General features: G+C 42.0%; 1 protein-coding gene across 1 annotated transcript; it reads left to right on the plus strand.

Annotated features, from left to right (window-relative positions):
- On the plus strand, window positions 1–9,050 carry LOC110075388 (mitochondrial amidoxime reducing component 2). The gene is made up of 7 exons (XM_078382970.1): window positions 1–407; window positions 3,186–3,359; window positions 4,750–4,912; window positions 5,955–6,095; window positions 6,379–6,440; window positions 6,594–6,665; window positions 7,656–9,050. Exons 1-7 carry the CDS (start codon window positions 169–171, stop codon window positions 7,780–7,782), a joined length of 978 nt encoding a protein of 325 aa, XP_078239096.1. The 5' UTR covers window positions 1–168; the 3' UTR covers window positions 7,783–9,050.
- Window positions 9,051–12,825: the final 3,775 nt, after the last annotated feature.

A 12,825-nucleotide genomic window follows, 5' to 3' on the forward strand; every position in this document is an offset into this window, starting at 1 on the left:
TGTTGCAACCTGAGGGCGAAAAGCAAGGAGCTGAAGCGGGCTCTGCCGTCTGGGCGAGGCCGGGAGATCGGAGGTCGGCGACCGGGAGGACCCGCCTACTTCGGAGGGGCTCCAGCCGGGCGGGCGGGCGGCCTTTCCCCGCAGCCGAGGGGCGACGGCGTGAAGAGCATGCCGGGGGCCGCTTTCCCGTCGCCGTTGGCTGCCTGCGTCTGCACGGCGGTGGCTCTCGCCCTGGCAGTCGCCACGGCTTGGCGCTGGCGGCGCCGTCGAAGCTCCGGGCTGCGCTGGAAGCAAGTGGGGAGGGTGTCGGGTCTCTTCATCTACCCGGTCAAATCCTGCCGCGGGCTGGCCGTGGAGGAGGCCGAGGTGACCAGGTTGGGGCTGCGGAGGGGAGACCTGGGCGACAGGTAAGCGCGGCGCGAAGGGGAAGGAAGGCAGGCAGTGGGTGACGAGCCCTCCCGCCAATTCCGATGGCGCGCTATGGGCGCCGAGGTAGGGGTCTCTCTGTGTGTGCGCGTGTGTGTTGAGGAGGGGGGGGGACACACGGTCGCGTGTCTGAAATAGCACAAAAAAGGAACCCTCTCCTGACTCCGGGATACTTCGGGTGTCCGTCCTCTTCGGCCAAGCGCAAGGATGCAGAGTTTGTTGCGAGGGTTACTTTTCAGAACTCGGGTTCCCATGCTGGCGGAGGAATTCTGGGAACGGTAGTCCAAAAAAGTTACCTTTTTGAAGTTTGGCAGAGTGGCGTGGGGAAGGAAGGAGCCACACACCTCCTGATTCAAAGGCCAGCGAAGGGTTTCTTAGCCTGCAGCTGCTGGACACCAAACCTGCCCTTGGAAAGTGATATGAGATCAACTCAGAAGAAATGACACCAAGAGTGTGGCATGAAAGTTTATCAGTTTCCAGCTCCATTCTTCTCTTTTTCATCTTCACATTTTGCATCCAACTGTGTTCTTAAGAAGCAAACCAACCAACACTTTACCTGTTTGAAGTGATGCGCCCTTCAGGTCTATTTTCAGCAGGAACTGACAGGAGATGTCCTTCCAATTGCATAAGAATCACCAGCGTATTCTCACGAATCTTTGCAAAGAGGGTGGCCTGCTTGATTTCTAGGTATCTCCAGCACTCAGGAGTGGATCTACTATCCAGCTAATGAAGCTTAAATTTCAGAGCCCCTAATCCCTGTGAGGCCCCAGCAGTGACTTTAGTCTATGCTTTTAAAACTTGTGATCTGTTATGAAAGAACCCTTTTGAAGAAGAATAACAGTGTTTACCCAGACCTTGTTGCTGGCTGACAAGGAGTTTCAGGGCTCAAAAAATATAGGTGCAGCTGTACAGAAGCGCTAGACCTTCCGCTCATTCTGTTTTGTGTCCGTTTGGCTATTTTGTGTAATCCACACATTGTGCAATTGGGAAACAGTCATCAGCTCCCCTGAATCAATAAATAACTTTGTCCTGGAAAAGTACTCCTTTCTCTGCAATTAACTTAAAGCTTCAGAGGGAGAAAGTCAGGAAAACAGGAAAAAGCAAAAAGGATAGTCTATGGGCATGAGCTGCACGTGCAAGAGAGGCAGAAACTGAGACTTAAATATTGTTGGGGTCACAGGGGTGGTTGGTGTCCTTTGTAACTTGTGGAATAGAAGGCACAGCAACCAATGGTAGGCAGGTTAAGGGCAAAAAGGGGATATTCAGAGAGAGAGGATGAGAGAGAGAGGAGAGAGAGAAAGAGATGCTTGCAGGCAAACATTCACATATCCATGTGCACAAAGACCCCCTGTGTCTGCTAAGCAGGCTGGCAGATAGACATGGTCTGGCTATGGACAACCTGAGCCTCTGGTGTCCTTGAAGTGGAAACAAAGCACAGACTCTATTCCACTGCTATTCCACTGCACACAGAAAGAAAGCAGAAAATAAGGCGGCTGTCTTGGATATTATGCACATTGACTTGAAGGTAGGTTGATTTGCTCTTCTGCCTGAAGGAAAGCTTGGAATATATTCAAGGACATGAGTTACAATGACTCAAGGAAGTGCTGAGAGTGGAATCTTTTCTCTCCCTATCGTATGGTGCTGCAGTCTCAGCCACAACTTCTACACCACCTGTTGTAATGGCCCAGAATGTTTTTAATGTTAGCCAAGAGGCTTGGGAATTAAAGTCTCCCTATCCTCATTTGGGACGTGGTGGCGCTGCGGGCTAAACCGCAGAAGCCTGTGCTGCAGGGTCAGAAGACCAGCAGTCGTAAGATCGAATCCACATGACGGAGCGCCCGTCGCTTGTCCCAGCTCCCACCAACCTAGCGGTTTGAAAGCATGCAAATACAAGTAGATAAATAGGGACCACCTCGGTGGGAAGGTAACAGCGTTCCGTGTCTAAGTCGCACTGGCCATGCGACCACGGAAGATTGTCTTTGGACAAAACGCTGGCTCTATGGCTTGGAAACGGGGATGAGCCACCGCCCCCTAGAGTCGAACACGACTGGACAAAAATTGTCAAGGGGAACCTTTACCTTTACCAATCCTCATTTGAGGAGACTTTCAATTGAAGTGGTTGCACATGATCTCCTTTCTTTACTTCTCATTCCCTTCAGGATGCCATGCCCACCCACCTTTTTTTCTCTTGTTTCTGATCAGGGAGTTACCTTTACAAATGCAGAACAGCAAAATAAGAACAATTACTTATCTTAGATACTGCAGAGAATGGACTCTATGGATCATTAAGTCCAGTCTCTGTCAAGGAGGCACAGTGGGGAATTGAACTCCCAACCTCTGGCTCTGCAGCCAGAGACCTAAACCACTAGGTTATCCAGCAGTTGGGTGCTGCTGCCTCATTAATACACTAGTTGTGGACATTATGGAGACCTGAGCTGTAACACTGAAGAGTGCCTCATGTGGATATGAGATTTAACAAAAGGAAACAGAATCCAATATATTGAGGTGGGGGGACAAGAGATTTAATGAAAAGGATCTTAAAGAAGAGTGTAAAAATACTCTGAAGATATACACCTAGTTTTTTTTCTGTATTGCACAGTGGGGTTCAGTTATAACGCAGTATCTCTACATCTTGTTAATAAAACCACTACAGGGCGTTTTTTCCCCCCAGAGTGTGCTGTGTGTTTGGGATTGGATTTTTAGTGCGATTTACAACTGTATTGAAACTTTCTAAAATACTGTAATTATTTCTTATTCAGGTGTTGGACTGTGATAAAAGAAGATGGGAATATGTTATCTGCTAAGCAGGAGCCTCGTTTGGTGCTCATTTCGGTAACTTGTAAAGATGGGTGTTTAACTCTGAACGCTCCAGAAATGGAGCCACTGAAAATTCCTGTTGAACTCCCTAGAACAAATTCAGTCTGGAATTGCAGGTATTAAGGAGGATTTTCCTTCATTGCTCCATGGATAACTGAGGTTTTCTATTTTCGTTTTCCTTCCTCCTTATTTTTTAAATACTTCAAAATGCATGAACTTTGTTATAATATTCTAAGTACTGTATATAGAGCTAATAGATAAAAATGTCAGCATAGTATTTTTATATAGTATTTTTTCTTTTATTACTGAAGAGTAATATTTAAAAATTGTGACACAACCTGTCTTGAGAATATTAAGTTTACGTAACAAAATAGTACAAAATTGAGTGAGAGAAAAGATATTAGGATTAATAGCACTCTACAAATCTGAAACAATTTAAATAATAGTTAAAGTAGCCATGTTGGTAACACTTTGGGCCTGTATTGTCTTAAGTGGAAATCAGTGTTCCTGAAAAGTATCCAGTGAATCAGTTCTCCCTTTTCAAAAATATTTGTATCTAGCAATTTTGCTCATAAACATAATTTTTCAGTATTCTCTTTCTCCTCCTTATCTCAGCAATATAGCTATTTTCCCTTCCTTTGTCATTCCATAATAATGAAGTTTGTCTTTATTCTTTTTATCCATTGCCACACTACTCCAAACATACAGCAAAGCATTACTGCAATGTTCTCTTGGCACCAGGCAAGGTGTGTCATTTGGATCAATTCAGGTTGGAACCATGGTACTTTTCCTCCGTTGATTTGGATTTACTTACTCCAAAAGTCTTTATCTGGTCCGCTTTCTTTCAGTGTAATCAAGAGTTTCCACACGATAACACATCCCCTGTAATGGTCTGTAAAAGGCTGATGGTTTTAGGTGATCACCAGATAATTACGAAAGCAATTAGTCTTAGAGAGAGAAGTTAAAGAAGTCAATCACACACAGAGATGTCCGCCAGCGGAGCCCTAGTTGCCTAGATCTTGGCAACGCCCCCAGGAGGACTCCTTCTTATTACTTTAACAAATTGTTGATAGTACTGTATATAGATAGTTGACAGAATTCAGATAGGGTACTGGTTACATAATGCCAATTAGGATTGGCCAAAGAAAGGCTTTGAAGTTAGCTCTTTATCTCTAAGAGAAAGAGGAAGAATGGGTAGCCACTCTTCCCTCAGAAGCAGCTGCATCATATCCAGGAGAGCATGCTGTGCAACTGTAGAATCGGATAACAGCTTAGCAACCTCGAGGAGGGGTTCCCCATAATCTCCTCCAGCTCTTCCCACTCCTTCCTGTTCTCCATCCTGCCTTTACCCCTTTTCTTTTTCCTTCCCTTGATGTTGCCTCATTTGGGGAATACTGTATAGGGGTGTGTGGAATCCAAACTGCCCTCCCCCCCATATAGTAGTATATAGTATACTGAATGCCTAGTTTTTGAACAGTTGCAGAAACATCTCTCATGATCTTTTAGACGGTTTGGAATCCAGGCTGAAGGCAGGGATTGTGGAGAGGAAGCATCTCGATGGATCAACACCTTTCTGAACTCAGAGTGTTACAGGCTGGCCCATTATGAACCCAACATGGTGACAAGGAAGCCAAGAGATTTCCTGCCTTATTTTCAACCTACAGATGAGGTTAAGATGACTGTACCTCTCAAATACATATATATATATTTGTTATTTGCTAAAGTATTGGCACTTAGTCTTGTTAACGAATGCTGCTGTTAGGCTGCAGTGGTTAGTGTGCTTGCTTGGAAGGAAGGTCCATTAAATTTAATAGATGAAAAAACAAAGTACGTAATTGTACATTGTTTCAGATCATTGTGAAAGCACTGTATGAAATTTTCAGCATCTAACAGCATTTGCTAGGAGATGAATGAAAACATATTTACATTTATACCATATGCTTTCCAGCTGGAATTAGCATAAGCTTTTAATAGCTTGAAAGACTACACTAGTGTGGATAAGGTACTTTCTCCAGTGATGAGATTGAAACTACCTTATCTGTAACTTTTTCCCTTCCATACCTTTGTTATCTTCCTAGTTGCTATGGCCAATTCTTCACCTGTAGCCAATCTTCTAGTGAGGAACATTTTAGCATTAGTTAGACTGGTTCTTGATGCCAGACAGAAAGTCTCCCATCAGAGCCATATTGGGAACTTTATCAATATTTGTTGTTGATCTTGCTATCCATTGTTGATCTTGCTATCCACTGACATGCCATTCAAGAGCCCAAGGTTATTTCCACATCACAGTGAAACATATCACAGACAGTAATTTTGTAGAGAACATTCTTTAAATAAATAGATGTATAGTTCCACCAACAGATACTATTTATTAGTCACTGATATGTCTTCTTTAAGCTAGCAGTCAAGTCTCCTGTTGTTGAGTTAGGAATAGATCTTCTCCTACAGTATGTGCTCCTATGTTTAATTTCTTGGAGAAAATGGCCAGAAAAGGTCATTGTAAATCTGACATATATCTTTAAGGCAGTGCAGGTTTTTCAAGCTCTACAGAGGTCTTGTGCCAAGTGAAAAATTGTGTGTTGCTTAAAAAGCTTGGATTTTGGCACATCAATGTACAATGGCTTCACATGAGACCACCTGACCTATTTCGTATTTATACATAGATGAGAGTGGCCACTACCAATGGCAGATCTTTTTGCATTTTTTTTTAGGTTGCTTATGCTGAAGGCAGTCCTACTCTGATAATCTCTGAAGCTTCCTTGGAGGATTTGAATACCAGGCTAGAAAAGAAAGTTACAATAACAAACTTTCGCCCAAACATTCTTGTTACAGGTTGTAATCCTTATGAGGAAGTAAGTAGTGATCATTTCTTTTAATATATATTATGAATCCTTATTTATTCAAAACGATACATTTTCAACTTGGTATTTTCCAGAGAAGAGCTCTAAGTACCTATGTGACTTAAAGCGAAGCACTATTTCAGTTAGGAACTATTAAGAGAATTTTCTTGTATGACCCTGTTGAAGGTGTGATTTTGGAAAGGAAACTATAGATGTCTTGATGTTTCTGTTAATATTGGCATGTATTGAGTTAAATGCAAATACATACTGTATATGTAGTTTTATCTTTTTATAGGATACCTGGGGTGAAATATTAATTGGCAATGTTCAGCTGAAAGGAAGAATGTCTTGTCCTAGGTAAGAGAGGGAGAAATGCAAACTTCACATCAGTAATTGCTTGATTTCACCCCATTAAGGGTACCTTCAGAATTTTTATTAGAAAAGATGAAATAAAAATTGATATTGTAAGGTTAACAAGAAGTCCACTGTTATTGCTTTCTTTGCTTCCAGATGCATTTTCACAACAATTGATCCAGATACTGGGATTAAGGATCAGAAGGAACCACTGAAAACACTAAAAAGGTAGCAGATATATGACAGTGTCTTTATCCATCTTTATGTTGCTGTGCTTGTTCACCCCTACACTTCAGCACTTTGATGACCTTAATGTCAGTGATGCCTTGACTTGCAAATGGATCCAATATCACAGATTCATGTCACTTCACAGCACCTTAAATACATTTTTTTTAAAAAGTTACTTCTCACATTCACAACTGCAATTCAGACAAATCAAAAACAAGTGATAAACATATGCATCTACCTACTGATTGATTGCTTAAGACCCAACATGCTCTCATATCAGCTTCATCAATCTCCAGCAGAACTTTCCAGAATAACTTCTCAAGTCATTTTTGTGATAGTCTCAGCTTTTAATCAAGTAATCCATATGCACCTTTCAGATATCCTCTTTCCTTCCTTTATTGGTGAATTTCCTCTTTTCTTTTTTATTTCTAAATCACAACTTATCAGAGTTTAACAGGAAAACTCGATTGCTAAAATATTTTACAAGATTTTGCAATACCACAAGGCTTTGTGCCTTTAAAAAAAAAGAGAGACGAATACCTGCCTGCAACTTTTGAACAGGTTCAAAGAGCATTGATAACATTTCTAAACCTTGCAATACTGGCAAAACAGTGCTGGTTCTGTACTTTTCCTCTTCTGCATTCCCGGCAGTTCATGGTGTTGTAACAATCAGCCGGCTTGCAGCATTGGACATACAGTGTGTTTGACTGGCTTTTCCAGTGTTAACTGAGGGAGTACATTGTCACTATGTGATAAGTCATAAGTTTATAAAACATGCATAGGTTTGCTTTTAAACCATTATGAGCTTTACACTGAAATGTTATATTGTAGCAAATGAATGCCCCAATAACCCTGTTAATAAACTATATGTTCATTCCTCTAAAAATGTACATTGACAATCGTTTAATAATTCTCTTGTGTATTACTTATGTGATGCTAGAATATTCTGTTTTGTCATTAATCGCCTTTCATTCCCCCGTCTTTGTTTAGTTACCGAGAGTGTGATCCTTCTGAACAACATGCCTTTAGATCTAGTCCTCCCTTTGGATGGCTGTATGGCGTTGAAGAGACTGGAATATTGAAAGTTGGAGACCCTGTGTACAAGATATTCCAGTGATGGAGACATCTGTGCAGCAAAACATACTTGCTGTGATTCTGCAGAAAGAGCTTCTGCACATATTTTGCTGGGATATCCTCGTTGCATTTGGTGACTGGGAGAACTTCCTATGAAGTCTTGAATTAAATGTTATAAAATGAGCTGGACAGAAGGACATACCTGGACAATAAATGTGCCTTTACCGTTTCAAACCTCGGTTGTTAAATATTTTCCTGAGCAGGGAAACTTTACTTTTTTTACACTTTAATTCCTAGATTCCTTCAGCCTGCATGGACACTCGGAAAGGATTTTTTTCCGAGCTCAAAAAAGCTGTCAGCTTTCCATCTTACAAATCTTCCAAGAGAAAAATGATTGTGAAAATAATATGAATTTCAGTATAAAATTAAGAGTTGATTTGACACTCATTGCCAACGTATTGATGACTCTTTTGTAGTCCACTTGGAAAAAATTCTTCAGAAGAATAACTTCACTCATTAAGAAAAATAAGGAAGGATCAAGAGTTCTGCCAATCAGAGAGTTCCTCATTTCAGGCCCTAGAATGTTCCTGAGCTAGGGAGTGAGAATGGCACCCCATAATTTTTTAACTAGAGGAAGAACTGAAAAAAATCCTATTTCAGGAAAAATGTGGAAACTTTCTAAAATTTTCATCTGTGGCGGATTGCCCAGCTGCGACCCTACCTTGATGGGGGGGGGGGGGTCCCTCACTATTCTCGTCCACGTGGTCGTAATCTCGCAATTAGACCACTGTAATGCGCTCTACGTGGGGCTACCTTTGAGATTGATGTGGAAGCTTCAAATGGTGCACAACGTGGCGGCCAGACTTCTTAGTGGGGTGAGAAAACACCAGCATCTCTCCCACTCTGGCTGCCCCACACTGGCTGCCCATCCACTTCCACATCGACTTCAAAGTGTTAATGACGTATAAAGCCCTAAACGGTTTGGGACCTTGGTATTTGGCAGATTGCCTTCTCCCACCCAGATCTACCTGAATTACTCAGCATAGCCAGGAGGGTTGGTTGAGGGGCCTAACGCCGAGAGAGGCCCGGAAAGAAAGAACAGTGACCCCTCGACTATGGAACGGCCTTCCATCAGAGATCCGCCTGGCTCCCTCGCTGGGTGTTTTTAAGAGCCATTTAAAAACTTGGCTCTTCAGACAGGCTTTCCCTCCTGTCAATTCTTGAATTCTGTCTTTCTGTTTTTATCCCCCATCTTGATCACGCTATATTATTGTTCAAATGTTTTTACGATTATGAATGTTGTTTATTTTTGATTGTGCTGTTTTTATTGTTACTTAATGATATTTTATGATTTTGTAAGCCACCCCGAGTAGACGCTGTCTAGGGGGGCGGGGTATAAATTGAATGAATGAATGAATGAATGAATGAATGAATGAATGAATGAATGAATGAATAAATAAATAAATAAATAAATTGAAGTAAAATACAGAGCCCTTTATGACCCATTAAAAACACTGCAATTAACAAAAAATGATAAAGATTTTAACTCAATTTTCAGTTCATCTCCCTTGCCCCCGCCTGTTGGTTAATACATTAGCAAACCACTAGCCACAAGTATTTGAACACTGTGTTAAATATCTTATGCTCTTTACCTTAATTGTCAACCACTTAAGGCAGTTGCATTCTTTGAGCATTAATGTGGACAGAGCATTAGATGACGCCTCCGGAGGCCTGAGTTGATACCTCTGGCCACAGAAATTCACTGAGGGGGTGTGGGTGATGGTAGACCAATTCTTGAATGACTCACAAACCTTGAAAGCCCTATTAGGGACACCATAAATTGGAAACAACTTGAGGACCAATAATAAACACACAGTTGCATTCTTTATTACAGCCTTAACAACAGCATTATTGCAATGGCGTATGAGTGGATAAAGTAAAAATGATTTGAGTATCATGAGATTTGTCCTCAGTCTGGAAACTGAGGAACATTCACTGAATGCTGTGAATGGGCTATGGGAGAAACCTAGTGGTGTAACATCTAAATTAGCTATGTTGCAGGCTCCCATTCATATGTCAGTTTCTGGTGACATCCACCTATATATGGGGGTTACGACTTTTGCATCAAATTTTGTGATTTTTATTTTAATGCGGCATGCTTTATGGGGACTATGTATCCAGTTCTCTGCTGTACTAGTAACATGCCCTGCAAAGCTAACTCACAGGGGAACATCAATTAGCTCATTGGAAAGTAAAAGTGGTAGATTTGAAGTGTAGATCAGAATCGGAAATATCAATTTAGATCGCTCAATGAAATCACTCAATTCTTCTGGAGATACTTATGAACGGCTGGGCGGAAAAAGGGAACTGAGGGGAATCTTAGGTGGGCGGAGCACGTGCCCCACAGGGGAATGTCTCACTAATCATGTACTTTTAAGCTCTAGAATCTTCTGAGACGTTCAGCACAGGCGCAGAACATCCCCATTTGTGTGAATTTACAGAGGACCACTCAAATAACTGTGGTTACACATAAGTAACCTCCTTTTCTCTGCTATCCTAGTAATATGCTCTGCAGCCTATGTAGCCTGCAGCAAGATACAGTGGGGTCTTGACTTGAGAACTTAATCCGTATTGGAAGGCAATTCTCAAGTCAAAAAGTTCTCAGGTCAAATCTGCATTTCCCATAGGAATGCATTGAAAACCATTTGATCCGTATCTGCTCTTTTCCGTCCATCGAAACTAATGGGAAGCTGCTATTCCGCCTTCGACCACTGGAGGGGGATATTTTGTTTCTTTTTTTCTTAGGTCAAGAAAGGTTCAGGGAAGGCAGGGAAAATACAGTCCAGGCAGTACAAGTACCAGGCAGTCTGAAGACTGTCTCCCAATCCACTCTCTAAATGCTGGGAAGAGTGAGGAAGCAGACAGGCACCCTTTTCACTGGCCAACAGTTAACTGAAAGTTCAAATTTTGCACTTTCCCTGCCTCCCACGTGGTTTTTTTCAGTTCTTAACTCAAATCTAAGTATGTAAGTCAAGTCAATATTTTCCTATGAGAGTGGTTCTTAAGTCAAAATGTTCTTAACTCAAGCCGTTCTTAAGTCAAGACCCCACTGTACATGATCCTACAGCACCAGCGGAAGGAGGGACTGGCAAACCATGTCTGATGGCTTTATATTTACGCCCGATATGTGTAACTAGCAACTCAATAGTTAGCAGCATGTTGACATATGCAATTTAACCCAACAAGATTCTTTAATGGGATTTAGTTTTATTAAACCACTTTTATTCATATTAGGGGAGCAATTCCACAACCTGTGTACATTGGCAACATAAAGTGATTATTCAATTAGGACTGTGATAGTCTGCTGACCTTGAAAATAATTTCATGCACTGCATTTTTCAGTGAACGGCTCACTTTGAGGAATGCCATCTATTATCTGGACACCTTTTGTGGTGATGGACAATTCAACACAGTGTATAACTTCAGAGGTGTTGATTCTGAATGTGCCTATATGATTATTACTTTGGGAGTTTCAGACCTCATAGCATATTCCTTTTGTACGGGTGGGTGTATAACTTGATTTTAGCATTTTGGTAAGAAAACAATTGGTATGAATATGCATAACATACTGTACACGTGCACACTTCCACACTGGGTGTGATGTTGGAACTGGAAAACACAGTATAGAAGGTATGTCCAGACTGAGATAAACAGATGTCTACTCGACTGTCTGAAGTATTTTTGCTCCATGCTGGAAGACAGAAAGGAACCACTTTCTATTTAAAGACATTTTAGCTGGAATCCTATTGACACTTGCTTAAGGTTTCTGTAACTTGCCATGGCTAATTGCATCAGGAATGTGAAGAGGGAATGTGACCCAGACACTCCTTGGCACCTTTCAATTAGCCAAGACAAGGAAACACCAGTATACAAGCAGCAATAAGAATTAAATTTATTGCCTGGAATCCATAACCTAATGCCACTTAAGGCCAATGATGGCATCAGCATTTATTGATTACTTTCAAAATTTTTCTTAGCTAAGAGTATAGGAAAGTTCTTTTTGGTGCAGATGCTGGAAGATAACTTTTTAGAGTGCCAACCTAGAATCATGTCAGAAGGCCAACATGGGGAGATTTAATAATCATAGGGATTGGTGACAGGGATTACATTAATAGGCCGCTAATAATTTTTTTAAAAAAATCGTACAAAATGCAAGCTTTTCTGGGCAAATCACATGATCAGATACTCCTCAGTCTTCTTTTCTCAAGGCTAAACATGGGCAGTTCTTTCAGCCTTTCCTCATAAGGCTTGGTTTCCAGCCACCTGATCATCCTTGTCACGCTCCTCTGAACTTGTTCCAATTTGTTAGCATCCTTCTTGAAGTGTGGTATCCAGAACTGGACACAATACTCAAGGTGAGGCCTAAACAGTGCTGAATAGAGGGGGACTAGAACCTTGAATTTGACCCAACTCCGGGAGGCAGTGGAAAACAGGAGGGCCTGGCGTGCTCTGGTCCATGGGGTCACGAAGAGTCGGACATGACTAAACGACTAAACAACAACAAAGAACTTTGCAGGATTTTGAGAACTATACAAATCCTGCAAGGTTCTTTAATGCAGCCTAAAATAGCATTTGCCTTTTTTGTAGCCACATCACACTGTTGGCTCATGTTTAGCTTGCGATCTATGACAATTTAAAGATCAGAGACAGGTGATACATTTATAGGCCACTAATAAAAAAATATAAAATATAAAATGCAAGCTTTTGTGATTGAATCACATGATCAAAGGCATTGTTGACATCACCTCCAGGACTCAGCCAATCCCGAGGGGGGTGCTGCTGCTGCTGCCTTGGGAACCCAACTACATCCTCCTGGGTCTTTTGTGACCTCACAGGGGCCCCACCTCTCTCCTGGCATATAAAAGGGGCTGCTGGGCAGGGCAGGAGATCAGAAGGGAGGCGAGTGGCCAGAGGGCAGTCCAGCAGAGAGAGCGGAGGCTGCTATTGCTGTTGCTGCTGTTGCTGCTGCTGCTGCTGTTGCTGCTGCTGCTGCTGTTGTTGCTGCTGCTGCTGTTGTTGCTGCTGC

The sequence above is a fragment of the Pogona vitticeps genome, chromosome 1 (assembly GCF_051106095.1).
Source record: "Pogona vitticeps strain Pit_001003342236 chromosome 1, PviZW2.1, whole genome shotgun sequence".
In the NCBI taxonomy this organism is placed as follows: domain Eukaryota; kingdom Metazoa; phylum Chordata; class Lepidosauria; order Squamata; family Agamidae; genus Pogona; species Pogona vitticeps.